The sequence below is a fragment of the Harpia harpyja genome, chromosome Z, assembly GCF_026419915.1.
Source record: "Harpia harpyja isolate bHarHar1 chromosome Z, bHarHar1 primary haplotype, whole genome shotgun sequence".
In the NCBI taxonomy this organism is placed as follows: domain Eukaryota; kingdom Metazoa; phylum Chordata; class Aves; order Accipitriformes; family Accipitridae; genus Harpia; species Harpia harpyja.
The window spans coordinates 30,931,020-30,958,206 of NC_068969.1; the positions used below are offsets into that span (position 1 = coordinate 30,931,020).

General features: G+C 38.7%; 1 protein-coding gene across 1 annotated transcript; it reads left to right on the plus strand.

Annotated features, from left to right (window-relative positions):
* The first annotated feature begins 36 nt into the window (after positions 1–36).
* CETN3 (centrin 3) lies at positions 37–13,274 on the plus strand. The gene is made up of 5 exons (XM_052777294.1): positions 37–175; positions 3,530–3,665; positions 5,511–5,625; positions 8,232–8,423; positions 12,828–13,274. The coding sequence occupies exons 1-5, from the start codon at positions 159–161 to the stop codon at positions 12,869–12,871; spliced, it is 504 nt and encodes a 167-aa protein (XP_052633254.1). The 5' UTR covers positions 37–158; the 3' UTR covers positions 12,872–13,274.
* Positions 13,275–27,187: the final 13,913 nt, after the last annotated feature.

Consider the following 27,187-nt stretch of genomic DNA (forward strand, 5'->3'; position numbering starts at 1 on the left):
CTCCTCTAGCGTCCAATCAGGCGGCGGTGGCGGGGCGAAGAGGGCGCGGGTTGGCAGCCGCTGGCGTTGTGCCGCGTTTCCAAGGGGAAGGGAGCGCGGCGGGTCTGCGTAGAGTGTCCGGTCCGGTCCGGCCCGGCCCGCCGCGGCCCGGCAGCAGCATGAGCTTGGCCTTGAGGTCGGTATGAGCCGGGTGGTCGTCCTCCCCCCCCCCCCCATCCCCTTCGGGCCCCGGAGCGCGGGCGGGGCGGCTCTACTGAGGGGGCTCCTCAGGGGGCGGCCCGGGGGAGGTCATGGCGGAACGCGGGGTGAGGCGGGCAGCGGCGGGGCCTGGGCGCTGGCGAGCGCCGGTGGAGGTCCTCCGCAGCCCCCGGCCGCTTATGTCTGATCCCTTCGGCGGGGGTCGCGGGGCAGGTCAGGCCCGGCAGCCGTCTGTTCACCGAGGGGGGGCAGGGGCCGTCGCGTCTGGCTTTGAGAGGGTCGCTTCTGGATTGTCTGAGGTAATGTACCTTCAAAAAGGCTTTTAGCAGGCTTTAAGTTAGAACGTTGAGCTTCGTTGTTTGTTTGTTTCTTAATTCCGATTCAGTAACTTGTGTAAAGGGGCCTGGCTTATGAATTCTATACCTGGCAAGTCCTTGCCTTTAGGCGTCATTAATGTGGTTGCACAGCCTACGCGATCCTTAGTTTTCAAGTCTGAGAACTTCATGCTTCATATGGTAAAAGTGGTTTTAGAAGAAGTGGCACTAAACTACTTGCATTTAAGCACTGCTCCATCTCGTGAAAAAATTATTTTGTGCTAAGCGCTAAATACACACTTGAGTAGCTAGCTCCTTCTTCCAGAAGAGTTCGACGTTAATCTGCTTTCAGGCTTTTAAATGGATTTCATCATCGCAGCTCACGAAATGTGGGCTCTCTGCATCTGAGCTGCTCTCCCAGTCCTAATTACGTAGCCAGCTCAGAGTTATTTTAGTCCTTCCAAAAGCTATAGTAATCCAAAGCCTGTGTGAAATCACACTGTCCCAATTGGTCTGCTAAGGATTTCTCACTCTTTGAGGATGTTGTTGTCTGAGGCAGGTCCTGCTTGTGCAGCTTGCACTTTTCTTGTCTGTATTTGGAATCTTTACTGGTGTAGCTTCAGTGGTTGTTGAAAGCTAAATCCCAGCTGTGTGTTTAATCTTTGGTTTTGATTAAAATTAGCAAAGCCTTAACAAAGGAGACAAAAAAGCAACTCCTTACAGGAGATTGGAAAATAAATATCCTTGAAAAGCAGTTTTCTGTTCACTTGTCAGTAATTTTTATGCATTGTACAGTAGGTGACACAGAACGCATTTTGCCTCTGGTGCAAATAAACAAATGAGTGTAAAAAGCCTTTTCTTGACAGCATAGAAAGGCCTTCTGGAAGTCATCTAGTCCAGCGTTCTGCTCAGAGCAGGTCTCACTCAAAACTGAATGAGGTTGCTGAGCACCTTTTTCAGCTGGGTTCCAGAAATTTCTGACCATGGAGACTCCTCAGTCTCCCAGTGCAACTATTTCAGCACATAAATACTCACACTGGGAAAATGTTTCCACTTAGATGCAGCTGCAGTTTCTCCTCTCATTTTGTAGTTGTTGTCTCTTGTCCTTTCACTGTGCTCCTCTGAGGGAAGCATGTCGCTGTCTTCTGTGTAATAACCCTCTAGATAGTGAAGGACAGTGCTTAGACCCTCTCTCCTTAACCCTTCCCCACCTAGTCCCTCTGTCCCACTCACCCTGGTCCTACCAAACCCAGCTCCTTCAGCTTCTCATGCATGACATGCTGCAGCCATCAGGCATGGTAGTCTGCCTGTGACTGTATCCATTTTCTGTACATCTCTCTCTTACTGGGGTGTCCACGACTGGACTCAGTACATCTGATGTGGCCTCATGATCACAGAATGGAGGGGACTTACCACTGCAGTTAGCCATGCTTATCACAGTGACAGTATGCTGCTGAGCTTCACGCGTGCCCACATCTTCCAGGAGCGTACCTTGAGTACTGTAACAGTCTTATTGATATTTCCTGTTATCTCAAATCTACTATTTTTTTTTTTTTAGAGTTCTTGTTCTGAAATGGACACCTTCCAAGCAATTAACTCTGGATAAGGCAGTCAATCTCATTGATGTGAATAAAGCACAGTTACAGCAAATTTTACCCTTTACTAGCTTGGTCCAAAGTATCTTCTATCAGTGCCATCCTTGTCAGTTTTTTCAACTGTTGTTCCCAATATGTGAATCATGTATTTTCTGTCTGTTACCTGAAAACTTAATCTTATTTCTAGACGACCCAAGGAAAAGAGGGCTGTCTTTGAACAAGAGTTGCTGATTTGGGGGGGGGGGGGGCTTGTCTCTTTCGTATATACCAAAACAGAGCAAGAAGTCTTTAAAACAGTGTGTATGTGTGTGATTTTAAAGGATTTAAAAAAAAATCCGTAAATGCCATTTATCTAAGAACTGTTACTGGCAGCAAAGCCGATTTGTGGCACCTAACACCCTCTTTAGTAGCCAGACAACCTGGTTGTCTGGCCTAGTTAAGCGTCCAGCAGCCTGTCTGTCTCAAAATTCTTTCTTCTAAGCAACAGTTTAGAAGCAAAGTGTTTTCAGGAGTTGTATCATTTCAACTGCCAATCTAGTTTGTAACCTCAAGTATTCTTTTTAACTGGTAGTTTTTCTACCTTCTTTTTTTGTTATTTATTAACCAAAACACCTGTGTGGATTTTATTTTGGGTGGGGGAGTGGAGGTGTCATTCAACTTTCACAAAGGAATTGTCTATTTCAAGTGTTATTTTAAACTGGGAGGACAAGCTGGGTAAAGATTGAATAGAGAAGGTGTCCTGGTTTCAGCTGGGATAGAGTTAACTGTCTTCCTAGTAGCTGGTACAGTGCTATGTTTTGAGTTCAGAGCGAAGAATGTTGATAACACTGATGTTTTCAGTTGTTGCTCAGTAGTGTTTAGACTAATGTCAAGGATTTTTCAGCTTCTCATGCCCAGCCAGTGAGAAAGCTGGAGGGGCACAAGAAGTTGGCACAGGACACAGCCAGGGCACCTGACCCAAACTGGCCAACGGTGTATTCCATACCATGTGACGTCCCATCCAGTACAGAAACGGGGAAGTGGGGGGCAGGGATTCGCCGCTCGGGGGACTGGCTGGGTGTCGGTCGGCGGGTGGTGAGCAATTGCACTGCCTATCATTTGTACATTCCAATCCTTTCATTATTGCTGTTGTCATTTTATTAGTGTTATCATTATCATTATTAGTTTCTTCTTTTCTGTTCTATTAAACCGTTCTTATCTCAACCCACGGGTTTTGCTTCTTCTCCCGATTTTCTCCCCCATCCCACTGGGTGGGGGGGAGTGAGTGAGCGGCTGCGTGGTGTTTAGTTGCTGGCTGGGGTTAAACCACGACAGAAGGTAATGATCTGTGCAATTATGGTGAGTTTCTAATTGGTGGAAAATGTTATCTACAGTGGTATCTTCCCAGTAGAAATCAATTACACTTAATTTCTTCTTATATAGGAATGAGCTTTCAGCAGACAAAACTAAAAAGAAGAAAAGAAGAGAACTGACTGAGGAACAGAAGCAAGAAATTAAAGATGCCTTTGAGTTGTTTGATACAGACAAAGACAGAGCAATAAATTATCATGAATTAAAGGTAAAAGTTTTTTTTGTGTAAACAATTTTATGGCAGATAATATATATTTGTTTCTTAGTGAGTTTTTAAGATGTTGGCTGTATCTTTAAAAAATGTTCCATGTTCAAGACCTCTTGCTGGGCTAAAGGACTGAGGATATTGGGGGGCGGGGGGGGGGAGCGGGGAGGGCAGGGCAGGGCAGGAGGGTGTGGAAATACTGGATTGGTAAGAATGAGCTTTTCTTCCCACACTATTTACTTGACACAGTAACAGAATTGCTGTAGCATCCTGCATAACACTGGTCTGAATGCTCCCCAGGGTTTAAGCTTGGACAGATGACTTAAGTGGGAAAAGCTCCTGGAAAGCTGTTTGGTTCTTTTTAAAGGGACTGTATAGTATAAAGCTTGGTGTCGTGAAAATCCACAGGTTTCAGGTGCTTAGGAAAAAGATGTAAATCAAATTTGTAAAACTGTTGACTACAAGCCAGAGCTTAGCCACTTGCATTTTTCAACAGGGAGCCTATGGCTTGTAGGAATGAGGTACGCTATTTGCTGTGCGTGTGGGAAGCTCAGTAGTTGCTGTTCTCAATGAAGGCTTCTCCTGTTGATAGCTATCAGCAAATGGAGGTTAGGATGGCAGTCTTTCCTCGTGAGTACCTCTAGGAATGAGTACCTTGAGTGAGACCTCGAAGTCTCTAGAAGTAGTATGTGAAGTTTATTAAAGTCTCTTAAAACCTTTTATGAATTTTTATTCTAATTATACTGCATCGAGAACAAAAAGTGGCTTTGGAGAGGCCAGTGTTTCTGTCACCTACTGGGTGAGATTCTTTTGGGAAGGAATACCTAATCCAACCTGCTGGCTCCACATTCTGGCTCTACCAAGTAACTCCAAGAAGGAAAAAAGAAAGAGAAAAAAAAAAAGTCTTATTTTTACTTTAATTGCTGTTACAGGAATGTCTTGGGTATAGTGATTCTCTTTTTATTTCAGAGTTCAGGTATTTTATCTTTGCTGGATGCCACAGTGAGTGGAGTAGTACTGGTGACTGCTTCAGGACTGTTAATAATGCTTTTTCCAGTTATGGCATGCTTTGAATTCCCAGCTGTCATGATTACTTGCAAAGCTGTTTCTTAGCTGTCTAATTATTGTGGTCCTGAAGATAATACTATAGAAGAACAGAAATACATAAAGAAAAGAACTATCTCAACAAAATAAGTATATAGCATAGATTTTTGAATGGCTACATCCAATAGGATTGTGGTTTTCCACTTCTGGTTTAGTGTATGTCCATCAGTTTGGAGGAAGTCAAGGTAGTGTGTACTGAGAAATTGCCATCTCAGTTGAAATGGGAAACTAAGTGTGTACTTCTAACCCAGTGGAAAAATAAAAAATAGGTTGGTTTATGTTGTTCACTGGAAAAGCAGTAAAGTCACTTGTAAGAGGACTTACAAACCCATGAACATATACATGCTTAGTATGAATACTGAAGAAGAATAGTTTGAAGAATGATTTTCAGTTTTATGTTTGAAAAAGGGTCAGCACTTGAAATGTTTTTGAAAGTGAGGAAAATAAATCTACTGTCCTAAGAAGAATTTGGTCCAGTCTGTAAAATTCCTGAAAATGCAAAGGCTAGTTTTTTCACTGTAACTGACGTTTCACTTGCTAATAGTAGTTTTAGGCGATTTTTATATCCAAAGCTTTTTTCCTTTTTTTTTTTTCCTTTTATTAATGTTATTTATTATTGTTGCTAAACTACTGATACGCACCTTCTGCCTTGGGCAAGAAGGTAATTACTGAAAATAAAAAGAAATCTGTTAAATGCGTATTTTAATCTTCATATATGGTTGCACTTCCATTTTATTCCAAAAGGTGGCAATGAGAGCCTTGGGTTTTGATGTGAAAAAAGCTGATGTACTGAAAATACTTAAAGATTATGATCGAGAAGCGACAGGCAAGATCACCTTTGAAGATTTTAATGAAGTTGGTATGTGTTTGATTGTGTACCTTCAAAGAAATTCAGCCTATAGTAGTGACTACAATTTGGAAGCAGTACTTTGTGTACTTTTTCAGTTACCTAGTATTATTAAGAAATAGAAGTGGGAGATTTCATTTCATTTTTTTCTTAATAAAAGTCAATACTGGAGGAAAATAAATCTTTGTATTCTGAATACTCAGTTTGATATGTAGAGATGAATGATAGCCACAGTATAAAAGGAAATAGAGTATACACAGTCCTAATCTTTTTCAAACTTGCACAAAGGAATAAATGCTAACTTAAAATGTAGATATTCTTCTGTTTATGAAATTTGTGAGGTTCTCCTTCCTGCTGTGGAAAAGTATTTGGCATTTAATTTCATGGGAAGAAGTGTATATACAGAGAAACCGTAAACCAAATACAAACTTCATGTATAACAAAGATAACAAAAATTGAAGAAGGTGTTAAGTATTGTACTTAAGGATTTTCAACTTTTGATAAAACCAGTGGAATTTCATTAGGCTGTTTCTTTCATCTGGAGATTGTGTATTGCTAGTTTGACATACTTTGATTATGTAGTGATCTGCAGAATTTTTAAAGATTAGACTTTAAGTTTATTTGAAGATTTTTTGGTTGTTATACATAATTTATACTTTTGCATACAATTTGTGTTTACCAAAAAAAATAAGCTCTCTGGGATTTCTCCATGTATGGCTTTATATCTCTATTTTATTATTGCAGTCCATGTGTTCAAGGTACTAGATTTCTGTAAATTTTCGGGGAAAAAAAAGAAGTACATATGTATTTGCTTTTGGCTATGAATAACAATCTACTTAATGTGGCAAAACAGTTACTGATTGAAACGTGGCAAATTTTAATGATTTAACAGGTTAGGATTGGACAAAGTGTGTTGCTAATGACAGATAACATTTTTGTAGTTGTATTCCAGGTTACAACAAATTATAAGTCAGAAAAGAACCAAAATAAAGCCTATGGGGAAATATATGTGATCAGTGCTGATTTAATTAAAAAAAAAAAAAAGGTATTGATTTAATAGTAATAATAATACCACTATAATTACATCATTATGCTATAATATTGTATGATTGAATATACTGTAATTACTGTGTAATTCTTTTTTAATTCCTGATGTTCAGTCTTGTCGTTGTTCATTGTTTCCTGGTTTTGTCCTGGCTATCAATATGGACATTTAATAAGTACTGTGAGAAGCTAGGAAAATTCTTGTAGAAAGCACAATATATACTTGGAAGGCGATTGAACCTGTCCCAAAACTTGAATACGATTTGAGTGCTGCTATGACACAATATGACCTTGACACGGAATTAAACATGATACCCTTTCTAGCAGAAAGATCAGGGAGTTAGATAAAATAGGTTATATAAGCTTTAATTGTGAAGAGCTGCTGAATATGGCTAAGCAATTCTTGAGCCATCAATTTTTCATAATTTAATGTTATTTATGGTTTTAAATGTAGAAATGGCTGATCTGAAATATATAGAGATGCAATTACATTTTGCCTTGTTTTGTACAACCACGTTACCTGTAGTATTTAGACACCTAGTGTTTTATTGTTCTTAGCTAACATTGCAGTTTTCTTTTTTCCACAAAAGGTAGAATTTTTCAAATAATGTAATACTGTCATGCAGCGTAGTTGTTTTAAATGAAAATACTTAAATCCCTCAGATTTATAGTAAACTTATGTAGACGTATAAACTTCATTGCTGTAGTGAGCTTATATGAGCTTGAATCTGATTTTTTCCTGTCAAGTTCACTAAGCCATAGCAGACATTCCATCTGCAGACAGTAGCAGATGCTAAGTGGTTCTTTATGCACAAACGGGGTTGATGTGTTTTTAATGGCTTGATGAAAGTCATAAATAGCAAGCCCTGTAATACAAGACTAGGAGGTACAAAGATGTGAAGATATATTACGGTTGGTTGGTCTGAAAGAATTACTAGAAAAATATTTTATGTGGCAAGTTTGTCTTTTCAGTTACAGAAACTGACAAATGGTTGTGATAAAAGGAATAATAAAGACTGATTCACAATTAACACCTTGCAGTTCATAGCAGTGTCCTTTTCATAACCCCTGGGCTTAGTTTTTTTTGGTTTTCTGTTAGTGTGGTTTTATATCTGAAAGAGAGGTCCCATGTGAATGTTTTCCATTACTTAGTGTTTCAGTGTCCTCTCCAAGTCAAAATTCTATCCTGCTCAAAACTTATAAAATAAAAAAATTTGCATGTCTTAATCTGTCAGAGCTAGTGTCTTTTCTGAAAGGTAAGTTTGGAACAGAGGGGGCTTGTGTATACTTTGAATTGCTATTGAAAAGTGCGTTGGAAACATGACTGTGTCTAAATTGCCATGTAGCTTTCCACTGCAACAGGTATGTCCCAAAAAGAAACTGAGCTTGGGAAAAGAGAGATGAGAGAGATCAGATAACAGTCAAACAAATATGCACATTGAATAGAAATGTATAAAAATGAAAGAACAGGTGAAATCAGAAGTATATGTTCTTCATATTGCCTCAGTCTGCTAAAGTCATTCTGAGTTGAGCTTTCAGAATTTTTTAGTCTAACGTAAGTATTCTTCTTATAGTAACAGACTGGATATTGGACAGAGACCCACAAGAAGAAATACTCAAGGCGTTCAAATTGTTTGATGATGATGACTCTGGTAAAATAAGTCTGAGAAACCTGCGCCGAGTTGCTAGAGAATTGGGTGAGAATATGTCTGATGAAGAACTACGGGCTATGATTGAAGAATTTGATAAGGATGGAGATGGAGAAAGTACGTGTTAGCAAACAAAAACCCATATAGTCTGTTCTTAATTTTCTCCCCTTTTTAAATGTGGTTATGTTGTGAAAATGTCCTTTTTGGTTTCCTTTTAAATAACTTTCAGCTCAAACTTAATTTAACTTACAAATAATGGAAATTGTTGGTTTTGACAGCTACTAGTCCTGGAAACACACCTTGGAGTCTAAAAATTAAGTTGATTTCTAAAGTTGATTCACCACTAACTCTTATTCAACCAATGTCTATTAAAAGATTGGTGAAAGTGTAGTTGAAGGTGGAAGTAATTGGACTGGTACATGGGAGATTCCATGTACCTACATTACATTTTAATTTCCTTATAAATCAGTAAAAGGATTACAGTGCTAAGAGAACCTCTCTTGATCGTCTAGTCAGTATTTCTTAAGTGGTGATGTGTCACTGTTGTGATTTCAGCATGTTAGTCAGATATGGAGTATTAAGCTAATAAATCATGCTGGATGTACCCTGGGTCAATGCAGGATCAGCTTGGATGGGTCTTTAACATACTTCTGAACCTCAAAGTGCTGAAGAGCATAGCGTGAAAAATGGCTCTGGGCAATAGACAAGGTCCATACGGAGTGGGCTGCAGATGTATTAGCTAGATAAAGATATGAATTAACAAATCCAGTTTGATACTATGCTTATTAAAGCTTCATGAACACTGACACTTAAGTTTTTTTCATTGACTTGACAACACCCTTATGTTTACACCAGAAACCTTAGTATCTGAATTTCAGGGACCACTCACTTGAGACCATGCACACAAACACTGCATTTTTAACAGTCATCGAAACCTACTTCTCAGTTTTTCTTTCAGGATGGTGACTCATGTCTGAGATCTCACTAGCAGTTCATCAACTTTTCCAGTTACAGTAGTATTTCTACTTGGGAGCTGCCACATCTGTGGGACTCAAAACTCTCATTACTAGTGGAAAAAAAAAAAAAAAAGTGCTGTCAGCCTTGTGACAGGCACTCCTCCCCACTATGCTGTTTGAGATTGTTGTTATCCATACTTGGGAATACAATTACTCAAGTACTGAAACAACCCCTTTTCTTTAAAGAGGAATAGCAGGACATTTAAACATGGTCAGTGGTGTGGAAATGCAAACCTTCTGTTCCTTTGTAGTGGTGTAAATACAGAGCCTGGAGGCAAAGATAGTGAAAGGTCAGTGATTCAACTGCCAGAAAAGTGTTAATGTTGACACTGTTACTACTAAAACAAGTGTTGAGAAAAGTGTGTGATTTCTTTCCTTTTGGAGCCATGGTCTGAGGCCAAAGTTCCTTAATAAATCCATGCTGCATAATTCTCCTGTTCCTCTGTGCTCCCAGCTGTGTCTTCCCACCCATTTCTTGCACTGGCAGAATCTGATCCCACTGGTGGGGTGTTTAAGGGAGCTAAGCCAGGGGGAAATAATTCATTTAGGTTTTTAAGTGTTATTTTTCTTGCTGCTTAGATCCCTGAACTGTCTCACTGCTTGATCAGATTTTCTTGGAGCTGCATCCTGAGAAAACAGATTTTGTTTTTTCTCAGTGTTTCCTATAAGATAATTGAAGCAGGTCAGTATAGTGAAAGCTGCAACTCCTGTTTTCAGGCACCTGTCTGTGTGCAGTGACACACAGGATTGCAGCTGTGCATTCTGGTAGACAATAGGATACCTATTTACTTTCTTTTCAGTAGCTGTATAGCAGGCAAGGAATGATGCCTGTTTTCTCAATCCGTTAGACTGATTGCTAGTCTAGGTAGGGTTGTTTGTTTTGTTTTGGTTTTGTGGGTTTTTTTTGTTTGTTTGCTTTTTTTAAGGTGTAGCTGTAGAGGTGAGTGAGAGTAGAAGTCATCTGCAAGCACGTTTTGTTCTGCGTCGCTCTCCTGGAGCTGCCAACTGAGATGTCAGCATCATGGATCAAGGATGTTTTTTGTCATGTGGCTATCTGGTCACTACAACTTGAATGTAGACCATGAGCTCCTTTCAGGAAGGTTACTGAGTCATAACTATTTTGGGTCAGTGCTACATTTTTTAATTCAAATTGATCAGCTAAGAATGGGTGGCTCGGTTTCTCCTTATTCATTCATCCATTCATTCTCTTTGTTAGAGCATTCAAGCATGAGATTGAATATGGAAGATTGACAGCATAATGTTTGTATATGGTGCTGTTTATCCTTATGGTTCTGTGTGTTTTCTGTTCTTTAAAGAAAACCGATGCTGTTTATAGCTTTTTAAGATTCATTCTGAAAAAGTAAATAATCCTGTGAATCACTGTTCCATTTAAATTCAAACATCTGGGTCATGTAGAAAAATCTTTCTGTCATCTAATTCTCCTTCTTCTCCTGCCAAAATAAATCTGAAACTGTTAGTCCGTAGCATTTTTAATTGATACTTCAAATACAGGAGTAATATCCCTTGTGCTTTAATACCCTTCTTATATTTGAGAGATTGTTTTGCTCATAGTGTAGTAAGGTCTGTTGTGTGATACCCAGGCTACTTGAACCCTTGTGTTTCCAACAAAACCACTGGGATATACTGGTATATTGCGTGTAAGTTTCTGTAGAAGAAAGTAGTTTTGGCATATTTCTGTCTGCCTTAAAAATGTAGTTAGTCTTATTTTTGTATTTCTGGTTTTAGGAATGACTTCTGTTTTGGAGTATCACTGTTTTTAGAAACTCTATGCAGTCAGTTCATGCAGTTTTTTTGTCATCTTGTGTGGATGCATCTGTAGGAAACACAATTCAGTCTTAGGTCTCAGATTTTGGCACAGAATTAGGGAAAAAAAACCCCTCCACTGAAATAATATGCTCCTTTAACTATCTAGAGCCTAAGTCAACGTTTTCTTCATATTAGCTCTGATACTAGTTTGTTCTTCTGTGATCACTTATGTCATGGAATTGAGGGAAATCTGATGCTAGGAAAGGCTGTGATTGCTTCTGATTTCATTGTGCTTAACTTGTGAACAGCTCCTAAGTCTGAGGAGGATTAATGGGGATTAACTGGGTTACTGGAATTGTAACTACGCTTCACTTTGCAGTTTGTTTGAATGTTACAAAATTTGATTGTCATTATAGTACTGTATTTCCACTTTGCAGCATTGTTTAACAAAGGTCTATTAAACCAGAGAGTATTTTGGGGAAGACGTTTGTATTTCTGCTGTTATTGTGATAAAGCTGTGGAAATGCTTTTTAAAGTCATACAGACAACATAGTGCTTGTGTAGTAGAACTTGATGTAGCTATGTGATGGACTGATATTTCAGAGTATAGGGTCCTAAGCTAGACTAAATCTACTTGTTTCATATTTTTTGACATGTGTCACAACAGGGCAGATTTAGGTTTATTTTTTTATTCTTTAACAGTTGAACTTGTTTAATGTTACTCTAGCTGTAAATCTAGCTCTTACTTTGCAGTGTTTTGTTTAGAAATAGCTTGGGCACATTGGCTGGGACAGATGATTGTCAGGGAGAATTCTTCATGTGTCTGGTCTTTTCCATACCACTGACTGACTCTAATCATTCCCCACTACAGTAATTAGTTGCAGAGTGAATTGGTTAACTCTTTTACAGTGGCTCTGTTTTAACATATGAGTAAGGTCAATAGCTCAGGTATAAGTGCAGCAAAATAATTAATGACTGCTAATTAATTTATTATTATGACTTAATTTCTTCAAGTACATTTGTGTAAAATTTCTGTTAATTATAACTGAAGAATGAAGAAAGTTCAGGTGGGGAAAAGCTTGTCAAAAGTCCATTTTAATTCTAGCTAATTCATGGAATCATTAGTAAATGATCTTCAAATTAATTTTTTATTTGGCAAGTGTTGTAGGTTTGAGAGAGGAGGAATAGCATAGTTTCGGGTGGGGGGCTGGTTTGGACATAAATGTCTGAATCACAATTTTAAGAATAAAACTGAATTTGATTGTAACTGGAACTGCAGTATTGTTGATAGAGAAGCACTTAATAAAATTTATCTACCATTTTTAACATTTTTATAGATCTTAAAAAAAGCATAAGTATTGTGGTTTTGTATAGCCATCTTTTTACATACTTTTCTCAGTGTTTTTTTTTCTATTGTGTTTTACTTTTAGAATATTTTTACTTTCGTAATTAGAAGTAATAGCTTGTTATATGTGAGCTAGATTCTGGCCTAAATATTCCACATAATTAAGCTTGCGTTCTGGCTTTTGCTTTTATATGAAAAAAAATAAAATGCAAAATCTCTGTTGTTCTAGAAGTAAAAAATCCAAACTTATAAACCCTGATAAGTAATGGTTCAGACACAACAAATACTAACTGGGAAACCTTTAAGTAAATAGTATAATACAGATATGCGTTATTTTCTTTTATGGTTTATGGATGTTTGCTGTTTGTCTAACGATTTTCTCTTTTACTACAGTCAATCAAGAAGAGTTCATTGCTATTATGACCGGAGATATTTAGCATTAGAAGAAAAGAAATGAACTCAGCACAAAAGGGAGGAGTCACGGGCAGCTTCCATTACAATGTTTTGTACTTCCATTCATTTCTGTAGCTGGAGTGATGCAGAAAATTACTTTCCTCACAGGACCAAAATAAAGACAGGTTATATGCACTGATAGTTTGGTACTTTGTATCATTAAATATTATCAGTAGAATAATTGATTTATCATTTTAGAACAAGTAAGTAATGCTGCATTTCAGAATGTTTGACTACTCATTTGTGCAATAGCTTTGTATAAGATTTCTAAATTGTATCATATTCTAAGAACCTTTTGAGGTTGACTTTGTGTTAGCATTAGCTGTGGCCTTAGTTTTGATACATAAGGTTTGACAAACTTCCATTTCAATAAAATGTTCTTTACTATTGCTGCTTGACAGTCTTATTTTTGTAGTTTAATCTGAACTGGACTGTAATGTAAACTCCTTCAGGGAAAAGAATTTTTCTTCATTTATAGGCTTCTACTTCCACTGTTCTAGATGAATGGTAACATTAAATAAGCAAGCATTTGCATCCTCAAAGATGCAGTTTATTAACTCTGTATTACCCCTGTGTGATAGCAAAGGGCAGGCAACTATGCATGATGATAAACTGTATCAAAAATGTGCTTAAATCATCCAGATGTCAGCCAGCAGCTCTCTCTTCAGTATCTGCAGCTCTGATAGCTGTGGAGACAATGACAACTGTTTATGAGTAGATGCTCTTTCTGCAGTATCTAGTTAGAAAAAAAAGCATCACAGGGAATGAACTTTTAAAGTAGTTGAAGAGACTGGACATATTTCTAGTTTGCCAGATGTCTTCCAGAAGAGTTCTTGTTGGTTGATCCACCAGATTTCATAGTTTCTTCTTTTTAAAATTCACTTTCCTGATATATATATAAAATGTAACTTTAAACCTTGGTTAATCCTGTGTTTATCTTTATTGTCAGAAAAGCAGCTGCTTTTTAACTGTCAGTAATCCTGGGATTATGAACAGGTTTGCCCTGCACAAACAATCAGAGCTTGGAATTTATTGTAGACAGAAGTTAAGGTCATCAGAGTTAATAGATTTTTTCCTATTATTTTTCAAGTGTGTATTGTAACATTCTTACCTGTTAAATACTGTGTTGCTCTCTGCTAAGCCATCAATACCAGTCCACTCATACAGAAAGTTACAGCAATTCAAAATGACTAGCAGTGGCTCCATACAGCTGATCAAGTATTATGAACAGACACCTCATGTAGAACCCCAGTGGGGTATGTGGCCATCAGCTGGGATTGCTGTGCTGGGTCACTCTCATTCGGAGAGATGTCTCTGAAACAGCCTTTGCTAGGAAAGGACATTCTTCCTGTTGAGATATTTTTGTTTTGCCTTTTTCTTTTTTTTTTTTTTTTTCCAAAATTAATTATGCAAATATAGCGGGGAAGAATGGTGGGGATAAAATTAATATGAAATTTGGGGGAACAAAGGAGTAATTGGTATTTGCCAGGAAATTGAAATCTTCTTAATGTTCAGTTAATATCTCAGTCTTAAAGTTTGAGTAGAACTTCCTCTGTGCTATATCAAAGGTGGATTTTATAAGCAGTTTCTTGCTCTTTTGTGGGGCTCACACCTATCCTGGTGCTTTTTGGTAGTTCACTTGGTGTATCATAGGATACAGGGTGAAGATGGGTGTTAATGGGGACAAATTCTGCTATATGTAGTATAGACATAGTTTATTTTTTTTATATTAATTTCAGCATAATTGTTGGGAAAGGGGAAAAATGAGTTGAAGGATTCTGCCATGCAAGAGAAAATCTTGCTTGGGAATAAATACAGTAAACTTCTTACAAGTCAAGTAAAATGCTTTAGAATCCAATAGCAAAAAAAAAAAAACAACCCCATGTAAAATGTAAAACATATTTAAAAAACCCCAACTATTAAAACAAACAAACAAACATAAAAAACCAACCCAACTTTTAATCAGTATTTTGCAATCTTAGCAGATTTGTTTGGGAGGTGAATATTTAGGGGAAAAGATTCAGTGTTTGGGACTGAGCCTGTGAACTGGTCTTCACAAGTATTTTCTAGGAAGAATACAAGAATTGTCCACTTCAGTAGTTTCTGGCTTTGCTTTTAACTTCTTATATAAAGTATTTCAGGACATTTTAGTTTCTGCAGACAGTAGAAGTGATAGAGATCTGAAAAGGTCCCATAATAGTCATCAAAAAACTTTTTCCCCAAGAATTATACCTTTATTCTGAATGTGCCAGTTTCTTATACTCTGCTGTGGCTGTGGAATGACTGGCTTTTACGGGGATGTTACTGTTCTGTTCCTCTGTAAATGGCTGGTAATTATTTCTTCCTAGGTGTCACTTTCTGTTTGTAACTCTTCCAGCAAGATGCACTTTGTCTTTTCTGGATTGAGGCCTTATTTCTAGCTTTTGCAACGTACTTGAAAAACCTTACTTTATTCTTGCAGATGTGGCAGCACTTGTTATGGGCTAGATAACAATAGTGCAATGCTCAGTAAGTACAGGCCAGTGAACTGGGGAGGTCTTGTAAGTTGCTCAGACTGTGGGAGTGGCACAGAAGAAAAGAAAAAGAAACAATCAGCCTAGTATTTAGTGATACTGTCTCAATGTTTGGTTTTGGTTTTTCTCTGCATTTCACTGTCTGGGAGACTTTTGCATTCCAAAACCATGCTTGTTTTGTGCTGCTGACTGGTGAGCTGCTTACTCTTTTGTGTACTGGTGGTGTTGCAATTTCTGTTGGCTTTTTTTGATATTCACCAGCTGACAGTAATTGTGATAGATTGGAGTCTACAGCTTGGTAAGATCTCAGCTCTGAACTTGCAACTGTCAGCTTGGTCCCAGCATTGGCACATGTGTTCAACTCTGTATGTTTTGTGGGCCTCACGCCTATCCTGGTGCTTTTTGGTAGTTCATAGGATACAGATTCCCAGTTTTTGTCTTTTCATTCTGTCTCTGCTGTCAGAGGAGGAAGAGTGTCATTTGGTGGCACACTTAAATCTTGTCTGTTGTAGAATAGCGTCAAGGTTCAACAGTCATCATTACCTATTTCAAACCTGCGCTGGGGATGTGTGCCTTATTTCTAGACTTGGCAAAGGTGGCTTAGTGTTAAAATAGCAGGGTCTGATCTGGAGTACCTGGGACAAATGTCGCCTCTGCTATGGAGGGTAGTGATGTCTGGTAGAAGTCCAAAAACGGCAGCTAAGGGAATGTCATAATCCATTGCACTGAAATCCACTGGAGCCTCTCTTTAAGAGCTTACTGTAACAAAAGTTTAACAGTGCCAACTAGTCCATCACTTCCCTAATTAATCTCATGCAACTCTGAGGAAATTGAGAACCTCCAAATGAATAAAAATACCATGTCGGAATGCAGGGTATACCAAATGTTACTCTGCTGACTTATTTTAGAACAGTCTTTTCAATACTAAGTTTGTCATGTCAAACATTTTTGGTTTGTGTTTATTCATAGGAAAGTTTCCGTGGCACAGTTAAGTCATCAAAAGTCAGAAAATGCCAATGTTAAGGTTACATATGCCTCATCATGTGGAGGCTCTGCCCGAGTTGAGAAACACCTCCAGAGTGCTCTGGTGACGTGGCCGTCTTCACCACATGCAGCAGAGCCTCACTTAACCATGCCCTTGGAGCTCAGCAAAGAGGAAAAGGAAAACCACAACATCTTGGCCGGCAACGGAATGGAGGCCAAAGAGGCAAAGTTTGTGAAGGGAGGGATGAGCAGAGAGGCACTGGGAAGAGACCCAGCTGGCCCCGCGCTCAGAGCAGAAGGACAGGGAGTCCGTGCTGAACCACAGGCTTGTGCCAGAGGAACAGCAGCCCAGAGGGGAGGGCGTCCGGGTCCACGTGGATCTCTCTGCCCCTGGGCTCCCCTCAAGTTCATAGCATAGCTCATGGGTACATCTTCACTTTTTGCACGGTGGCTGCAGCTCGGGAGGATGCTTAACTCGAGACTGGCATTGTAGGAGGTTGTGTGTGGTGATTACAGCATGAAGCTGAGTGTGGAGAAACCCTTCAGTAAGAGCAGAGGATAAGGACAGTTGCACTAAATCCAGCTGCCCCGTAGATTGCTTGTAGTTGCTCATAACTCCTCACATGGTTGGAGTTTTTTGTCAACTCGCATCTGGTGGATGCACTGCTTGCATGAGGAACCCTTTACTTGTTTTTGTCAAACTGGGTCCTGCTGTTAAGCAGATAATGGCTGTGACTGCAACTTGCTGTGCACAGAACCGTTTCTGGAGCGAGTGCTGCATTTTTCTTCGGCTTTGCCATTAGGTCAAGAATTTGTAGAAAATAGGGGCTGGCACTAGCAAAACTTTCACAGAAGTCATTTTCCATAGTGCTCTTGCAGAGGGATAATTGCCACTGAAGTAAGTCTGTAGGGATGCTGAGAATGCTTTCATCATTGAGTAACAAAAGAAAAATGATTCCACAGAGTGGAAAAGGGGTTGGTGTTCTGAGCGCTGCTACCTTCCCTGAGGTACACCGAGGGAAAATCTGGACAAATCCATTTGGGCAGTCCCGCTAAAATGACACAGACATTAAGAGAAAATCAGTAGAAACATCATAAACATCTAGAGAATCTGCAAGTATCTTACTTTTATGATAGCACAAATGGTTCATCTACTGTAAAACTGTTGCTAAGCAAACTGAACATGTTGGCAATTACCAGCAGTCAGAAGCGATAGCTCTCAGAATATGTAATAAGTGGGAACTTTCCATATGCAGGTCTTTTTGAAATGAAACAGGAATATTTAGCCAGTGGAGATTGTATTTGTCACTCTTTAGCCCTTAAGATTTTGGAAACTACTTCACTTATAAAGGAATATTTAGACAAATTCCAAAGGAATAAGTAAATAAATTTGAAGGAATAATTCCCTTAAAATATTCCTCTTAAAGGAATGAAAAATAGGCTTAGCAGGAAAGAGATCCATTTAGAGCTAGGTAGCTAGACAGCACTTTATAAATAAGATTGCCTAGAATGTTTTGCAGAAATACTTGTTATAACATCGGGATAAACTTTTTTTTATTGTAGAGCTTAATTAAGAATGCATTATTTTAATTATAATTTCATAAAATGAACTGAAAGGGTGTTTTCTTCTTGTTTTTTGTTGTGGTGGGTTTTTTTGGTGTTTTGTTTTGTTTAGGTTTTCTTTTCTTTTCTTTCTTTTTTTTTTTTTTGAGGAAGTGACCTTGAAGTTTGACTGACAATAAAGCCTGCTTTATTGGTGTGAATAGAATTTGGACAATTTATGTTGGCAGAAACGTACAGTAATTTACACCAAGTTCTGTAACCTTTTCTTGATTGAATGGCTTTCCCAGGTGTTGGAAGGAGCCCTTCCCAGCCCTCTACTGGAGGGAGGCAGAGAGGCTGCAACTGTCCCAACTGTAAATGGAAATGTAGGATAGGAAAGAAATGTCTTGGAAAACAGTTACCCATTGAAAAAGGAGCTGTGCAAGCTCATATAATAAATAGATCCGTTTTAATCCAGTTGTGATGGGGGGAAAAAAACCCGAACCACCTAGTGCTCTCTTGTTTAGTGAAAGGCAGAGCTACAATAATACAGCTTGAAACTACACACTACTGTGCTGTACCAAGGAATGCAAAAAGGAAAGTAGTAAAATACCTGTATGCTATTTGTGATTGCTGTATACATAAAAAAATCAATTACAGGCAAACAAGCAAAATAAAATGAAATTAGTAAAAATTGTTAGTTAATATAGCTCATACTACAAAACTCCTCTAAAATGGCTTTAAAAAAAAGGCAAAAATGTCTGAAGGCTTAAAGAACATGGTTTGTGGCCCCCTCCCCTTCTCCAGGGTTCCTCAGTGCTGAGGAATAATCCTGGTAAAGATTTTGCAGTTTGAAGGATGCATTAAGTCAGTTCTTCAGTCCCCGTTGGAAGTAAGATAATTCCCTGGTACTGCAAAACATAACTCCCACTATCCTACCTGAGTCTTCTTCAGTTAATAAAATAGGTACTGATGTCTAGAGCTATGTGAGTGAACTGATTATACCTGTTTATAATGGCTGCTGCATTTATAAAAACAGCTGCAGTGCTAACAGCATCTAATTCATTGCATTATGACACACTCAATATCATGACTTGGAAAAGTCTTAGTGTGACTCATTTTTGTAAAAAAAAATAAAAAATAAGGGTAATATGTGTTGTCTTTCCCACACAGTTCTTTCTGACAAATTGATTACACCCTAGCCAGTGCAACCTTAACAGAAAAATTGATTTATATTATTACTTTTTTAAAACCTAGCTGTTTATGAGGTGCAGTTTCTATGCCACATTAGTGACCCCCCAGGAGGATTTGTGACTTGATTGCTTAAAGAAACAGCTCAGTAGGAGTATATATCACAATAGCTGTGCTTTATGTTTTTAAAAAGTTGCGCAAAAGTTAACCATAATTTTTCGTGCTCACTTTTCTAACAAATGGGCAGCTTCCACTTGGTAACCAAATGTTACACATTGCAGTGTTAAGAGGAAATGTAAAAGGACAAAATTCGTCAATTATGCTTTTACCCACTAGAGGGACCCATTGTTATGACTAAAAAGTGGGATCTAAAGTTATAAAAACAAAACCAACATAATCAAATGTCAGGTGGAATTTTTATACCAGAATCTTTTCACTCTTTTGGTGTGTACACACACCTTAAAAACCTGTGGGCCATTTCCACCCATGTAATAGCGATTTTTCCAGCTAAAGTGCAACTTTTATGCAGCACAAGTAGTAACTGAGCATTTTGCATGTACAGAAAGCTCACGTTTCTGTGTTGGGCCATCTTGCAGCTGTATTCTGAAACAAAAATGGAGAGAAAAAAGACTTAATTGCTTGTGATGTGCAGAATTTACTGAGAAAATATATACTTGTTCAAAGGTGTGCTAGTCATTTTGTTTTCTTTTATTCCTGGGCGGGGGGGATACGACCGTGTTTTCTCTGTCCTGACAACCAAATAGCTCACCCACGTCTTAATTATTCCTGCCTCAAGCATGCATCTTCCTTTACTCTGGGCTTTGCAACTCCGTGCCCTGCTCTTCAGAAGGCTCCTTGCAAAAATCATCTCACGCCCGTGTCTTCCCCCGTGCTGGACTCGCTCCGCTTCATCCCGGCTGTGCTGCCCATCGTGCTGCCCTGCATCCCTCCTGCCTCTGAGATGCTCCAGTGAAGGGGGTCAGCATCTGCCCCTGTCCCTGTCCCTTAACTCGTGATCCATCCCCTGCGTAGTGCCACTCTCAGCATCCCTCTTACCGCCTGCAGGTACCTCGAGCCTTGTCTTGTCTGTGATCCTTCCCCCCTCATTTCGCTAGCCCCATCACCACCCCCTCGCCTCGCTTGGGTAGATTAGGGGAGAGCGGACTGAAAAAAACAAACAGCAATAAAACGATCTGGAAATTTCTGTGCGCAACATTTTTTGATCGATGGTCACTTCATCTGGTGGTGTTATTTATGCCTCTCCTGCTCCTCTCTGCCCCTGTCTGGGTCCTATTACTCTTTATTGTTCTGTCATCTTATGTCAAGGTGAATTTGGCACCCAAGCTCTAAAAAGTTGGGGACAGCAGCTTTCTTGGGTGTGGAAAAAAAAGCGATGGAAATTATTGCTTACTGCCTAGAGTGAAGTAATTTTAATACTGTTTCTAATGCTGCTAGTAACCATGCTTTTTCTCAGAAATAATGCCAACCTTTATTAGTTCTTGTTATTTCACACATTTAGCATTTTAAATTCTTCTCCTAGGTGCAATGGGGATTAGATGCAGTAACCTTTTTTGTCACAAAGAGCATTTTCTATTTAAATATGCTCAAATGAGTGAAAATTTGTCTCAAATTAGTGTTTACTTATGTAAAATTTTCTCCCCCTGCATAAAAGACTGATGAGTAATTGTGCTGTGTGACCATTTAAAAAAGTATTTCAGCAAAGTGCCTGTTTGGTTCCTTTAATGGCCCTTTTTGACATGTTGTGCAGAGCTTTAGGATGAAATATTCAGATCACATCCAAGTAACTAATGGTTCTGCAGTTTGATTTCTACAGTGAACTGCAGGAGGTGGGCATTTCGGTCACTTGGGTCTTGGCCCTTGAATATAATGGACTTTCAAATCCCTCTGCTACCATTGGAAAATAAGCACCCACACACCCCTCAAAAGCGACTTTTAACTTCCTAAATCACATGGCTGCTTTCACAATTATTACCCTCATCCTGTGCAGGAATCTTGATATTCTACGTGTGGCAGACCTCCAGGTATTTTTATTTTGCTATGTATTTATTATTCATGTGAGTTTAGAAAGGGGATAAAAACAATTAAACTGCAGACAGTTTTGTGAGATTGTGATGTGGCTGAAGGATAAATTTGCATCCACTTCTCCCCTATTGATAGTAAGGTACCACGCAGTGATGAACCTGATGTTGGCTGTTCTGTGCTAGTCTTTGTGCATCCAACACACCTAATAATGTCAGATATGGAGTGGAAGGCAGGCATTTGCCCCATACTTCAGTGAAATGAAACATGATGGATGGTGGAAACATGGAAAAGGTGTTTTCAGCATGGGTAATATTTTGCAAACAGAGTGGAAATTAAATGCATACGATTTCTTTAGTCCTGCAGTGCTGCATCTATCCAGAGACCTGGCCCACAAAGTTGGGTTAGAGGGACAGTGTTAGGATGGAGCACAGCGGGTGAGGTTTGGTACCGGCGGGTGCTGCGGGCAGCAGAAGGGACATCATCTTCTTGCTGCAGTCACGCAGTCTGGTACCTCGGTGCTCTCCCAACTTTTCACGGTGTATCCAGCCGGATGAAGTGCAAACTCACACTCCTGCATCTTTTCTTATGGTAGGACTCGTTTTTGGCATGGGGATGTCAGAAGCAGAAGGGATGTTGACATCTGAAATTACTGCATCTTTGCACCCACCTGAAATTTGTCTGTTGAAACCTTGCATCGTGCTAATTAAAGTTTCAGCTGTATTGATTAAGCTGGTACCTGTAGCCTTGCTTTGTCTTAAGCTTCATGCAAGGCAGTGGAGCTGTTGCACCTCCTGTGGCAGACCCAGGGAGTCCTGGAGAAGGTCTGGGGCCTCTCAATTTTGATATTGCGGTAGTTTTAGGGTCCCTCCGTGGGATGCTTCTGCAGACAACATCTGCCATGGTGCTGCACTGAGCGCATCAGGCTAGTTTGCATTAGGACACATGCTTAAATGCAAAGAAATGTGTTAATTCAGATTCCGTTCTAGAAAAAAAAGACAACGTATGCAATCTAGTAGGAAATCACTAACTGTGGAAACTGTTTTTAAGCTGCTCTGAAGATCTGTGATCAATAGGAACATGAGATATAAAAGAATAAATGAGCTATAATACCCCAATAATAATAATATGACTTTGTTTTAATTCAGCACAAGCTAGTAGCATTTCATTTCTTATTGTTTCTGATTGCTAAATGACCACCTAAAAATGTGCAGGGGTAGGTATTTATATCAGATTTCATTTGTGATCATTGAAAGGTTATTATTTATTTGCACTGGCAGATCTAAAAATCAAAATTACCTAAATGTGCCGTTAACCTGCTTTGATTGCAGTCTGTAAAATATGTGCCTTAAAAAACCCAGGAACTTGGTGGGTGCTTCTGAGGCTGTTTTTCTTTTCAGCTGTGGAAAGAAGTATTTACATGGAAGGGTAATGATGCTAAAATTAATAAACTAAGGAATCTCTGCTCTGGGGGGACCAAAAGAGACTTGTGTGTTCTGAAATTGATTAAAATGCATTCTCTTTGGCTGGAACTGAGCTGATGCCAAAAGAGTGGTCTCAAACTCATGTGGAAGATTTATTTCGTTATTTATTTGTTTGTTTTTGTAGCTTACAAAATCTCTGTGTAAATAAACAATATACCCTAAATCCAAACTAGCCAGGTCAACAACACTGTTTACGCAGCCCAATGTGTATGGTTAAAAAAACTAATACAAACAAGAATACCATTTTTGCAAGTTCTTACTATTTTTTTGTAAGCTGTTCCTGGTGTCTGACAGTTTCCTACTCTTATTTCATATTCTGAGACATATTAATATGGCTCAAGAATCCCTCATTTCAATTGCTGTAATGTTAACTGCATTTTTAAATAAATACAAAGTTTTATAAACTGTAGAATTACTTAAAATTTGCTGTTTTCCATGAACACCTGCTTTTCCTGCTCATTAGAAGCAAGCTTTGTGAATACTAATTGGCATCCTTACTCAGCCCCAGAGCTTGATCCAGGAGCGTATGATGGATTTTACTTCTTTGCTATATTTGTGTTTTAAAATCCTACCTTATGAAAGAAAAACAAACGTAAAGGGTGGGAATTCAGTGAAAGGAATCCAGAAAATCCATCAGGATCTACTAACTTGCCATTTCATCTAAATATATTACGTGCAGAGCAGTTGTACAACTGTATGTTTATATGCAGCTCTGCGTTTTTGACTGAAAAAGAGAGCTTTCTTAATATAGTCTAAAGTGTGATTTCACTTGGAAAAGTGAATCTGTAAACTTAGCATCATGTTTATTGTCTTAATGACTTTTCAAATTCCAGACTTGATTTGTACACTGGCACAGCAACTTGTTTATCCTAACTACAAGCTCAGTCTGAGGTCAGCAAGTCTAGCTACGTTCAAGGGCCCGAAATTAATGTGATAGTATGTCTGTGGGAACGGTTGCATAATTCAACATCTTATCAAGTCACCACATCAATCCAGGGTTGCGGTATACAGGACTATAAAAATGCTGCTGCCTTTCTCCAAGTTTCTCCACCCTGCATTGTGTTTTCCTGTTCTCCTCCCTTCTGTTTTCCACACAAAAGGGAGTTCACTGAAATGCCTGGTTTGCCCCCAAACTACTAACCTTTGAAAGACAGACTGGGAAAGCAGCAAGACTTTCAAACAAAGGAGGTACTTAACTTGCCTTCTTTCTAACCTAAGGCTAGGGTGTGTTAAAGGAGTCACTCAACAGGAGCAGCATCCTTCTCCACCTAGCCTTCCGATGCCACTGGCCCTGCTCATCCTGTAAGGCACATTCCAGTTGGATTTGAACCATCCCAGTCCTGTCCCTGGGAACGTGCCCATTTGGGTTAACCAGAGGGATGCCTGTGCTTGCTACCTGAGACAACCCTTCAGGGTTGTCTTCTTTGCTGGGAAGTGCCTTCACGAGGCGTGGAAGAGCCCACCTGTGATTCCTTCCAATGCCACTCTGAAGATGAGTGCAAATTACCGTGTTTATTAATGCTATGGCTGAGTAATGCACTAATACACAGAAATTTTGTTGTCCATGATAAAAAATAGTTGATTCAGCACTTGTGAAGGGGATGGTGCCCTGCAGTCCTGGCACCATGTAACCCAAGGCAGCTCACCTGGGAGTGGAGCAGATGCTTGAGCACTGGCTCACTACCACTACTCACTGTCTTAGTTAGCATATAAATGTTGAATTTGTTTTAATTTTTTTTTTAATAAACGCATTTTGAATGACATGACAGGGTGCTGCTTTAGGCTTGTGTAATGAGATCATTTGATTCCAGCTAGCAGGAGCTACGTATCCATTATACGGCAGGGTAACGCAGTGGATGTCCTGCCTAACATCTACCAAAACCGCTTTTCCATTCTGCAGGTTTTGGTTGTATTTATGGAAGGTTTTTGGTGTGATTTTTTTTTTTTTTAAATACCTTTCTTTTGGAGTGCTAAAAAATCTGAAGAGAAATTAAGTTGTAGCTGAAAAACCAAACAGGCTGCCATCCCTTTTTCTTTTCTGGGCTAAAGTCCAATTTTGCACAGCAGTTGCAAAGAAAAAGCAAACGCATCACTAGATTCAGCGAGAAATATTGTAACAGTATGTAATCTCTGTCAAGATAAAATTGCTTTGTGATTTACATTACAATAAATCCTGACCTTTAAGTGCTGCAGACTAAGCTAATCTGTGAAGTACTTTATTCTATCACTGAATCAGTGTGTGAAGCTGAAGCAAAGTGACTGTATTCGTCCCACTGTGGTGTTGCTGAAGAGCAGGTAGGAAAGCAGATTACGGTGCACTGTGCCATGTGCATTGCAACAGTGATGTAATTGAAATACCCAGTGTGGATTAATAGAGTTACTTGCTACAGCTGTAGGAAGTATAAATTAATATTTTTATAAATACAGAGCATATCATATTTAAATTGACATAAATTAGGACATTCAGAATTAAGCTTAAAAATCTGGGCTGACTTTCTAACATTAATTCGCTAATAGTTCATTCCCTTTCTCTCTCTTGCTCCCCTCATTTATTTTATTTTCTTTCTTTTTAAGGATGACAACTTGTTTGTCAGCATAGATATTTCAGCCTTAATTTGAATTTTTTGGCCTTTGTCTCCCAAAGTCTCTTTTAGAGTGTTGTTTGGGTGTAGCCTTTCATAGTTGTGTCGCCCCTGGCACTTAAGTTAGTCTCCTCTTGTTCTTTTTTGTGGAAAAAAACCCACCCAGAATGAATATTTCAGGGATTCTTTAATTATGTATTTACCCAATGGTCCTTACCAGAAAACACGTAATATTCACCAGATTGAGTAAGTAGGTAATCAAGTAGTTATTAAAACAGGCATTCTTGACACATTATCCCATAACACAGCAGTTAAGTTTATTGCGTCATGGTCTACTTGGAGCATTTTTAGCCTATGTATTTATATATGCACTTAGAGGCAATCTTACTATAAAGCACTTAGGTCTACTGAGCCAATCAGATTTGCGGACTAGGAATGTATTATAAACTCTGTAATTTTCCATACAGAGCATCTCATGCTGTGAAACTAACTGCTCTTTAAAGCTTTTCATGTTGCTGTTAGACCACCTCCCTTTAATGTATGCTGAAATGTTGGGAAGAACCTAATACTGAAGGAAAAAAGTTTGGGAAGAACCTAATACTGAAGGAAAAAAGTTTATCTGAGTCTTTCTCTGGTCTTTGGGTTGCATCACATTTTCTTTTTTAATTTCATTATGTGTAGTATTCTGAGACCACTTACATTGTCTGACACATGTCAGTATATGTCCATTATCTTGGAGCTTTCATCTGTCTGTGGATTATTCATTGCACCTTTTGAACAGGATGTATGTATAGATGTTGCATAGTTGTTATGTATACATATCATATATTATGTTATACATGTATATACACATGTATTTATACATATACATCATTTTGTTGGTTGTATATATATGTGTGTGTGTGTGTATATTCACATACCAATAAAAAAATCCACTAAGATTACTCAAGCCTGCGTCTGGATCTGATAATCTGGGACAAGTCAGGAAGGAAGAGAGGAGGCTAATAGGAAACAGATGCTGAATGCAAAGATGGGCATTGATATGCAATATTACAGACAAGGAAAAAAAGTTAAATGGCAGAAGGACAAGGAAAAAACACTGTCACAGAGAAAGAGCTGCAAAAGCTAAATATTCTAAACTGTAGTAAATGGGAAGTTGATTGGCAATATAATGTTTCCAGTTTTACCCAAATGTATGTGAAATATCTTCTAAATATTTTACTCTTATTTTACTGCTAAATGTTTTTAATTTATGGCAGAATCTCTGTGTCTCTGGGGAACTAGGGAGAAAGAAGGGAAACACTAGATGGAGGACTTTTTTTTATCTAAATTTTTTAACATTTTGATATGAAGTCACCTGGAGGTCTCTAAGCACAGAAGTTATAAACTTAAACCATGGGCTTGTTGTGTTGATCTGCTTGAAAAATGTGTCAGTGTGTTTGATTTCCTCACTGCTGAATGTGTGGGGTTGTCTGTTTATATTTAGTTATGGATGACTGCATAAACCCAAAAAAATGTCCATGGGAGCCTTCGACCTATCCATAATGTCCTGGGTAGTCCAGGGCAGTAGGACAGACGTAATTCCCACATGGATCTTTAGTTGGCATCCAAAATGCAAGGTGGAAAGGAGCTCTGTGCAGATAGGTAAATTCATTGTATATATAATATATGATACGCCTGCCATAGCTGACGAATCCTGAACAGAGTTCATTGAGGATTTTCTGAATTCTTTTTTCCTTAAGACAAGTTTAGAAGCTGTTTAAATCAGTGCTTTTACAACAAAACCATTTTCTGAAAATTATTTCTTTCATTTACATTTTAACTAAGAAATGCTTTTGACAGAAAGTTTTACAATTGCTAGACTGAATCAATTTGACATTTTTTGAAATTAAAAAATCCCAGTTCTGCAATCCAAACAACTTCTTTGGAAACTTAAGGTAACTACATCTTAAAAGCAGCTGGTA

Coding starts and splice junctions, on each gene's coding strand:
- CETN3 (XM_052777294.1), top strand. Junction 3,666..5,510: donor TAAATTATCATGAATTAAAG/GTAAAAGTTTTT, acceptor TTATTCCAAAAG/GTGGCAATGAGAGCCTTGGG. Junction 5,626..8,231: donor TGAAGATTTTAATGAAGTTG/GTATGTGTTTGA, acceptor TTCTTCTTATAG/TAACAGACTGGATATTGGAC.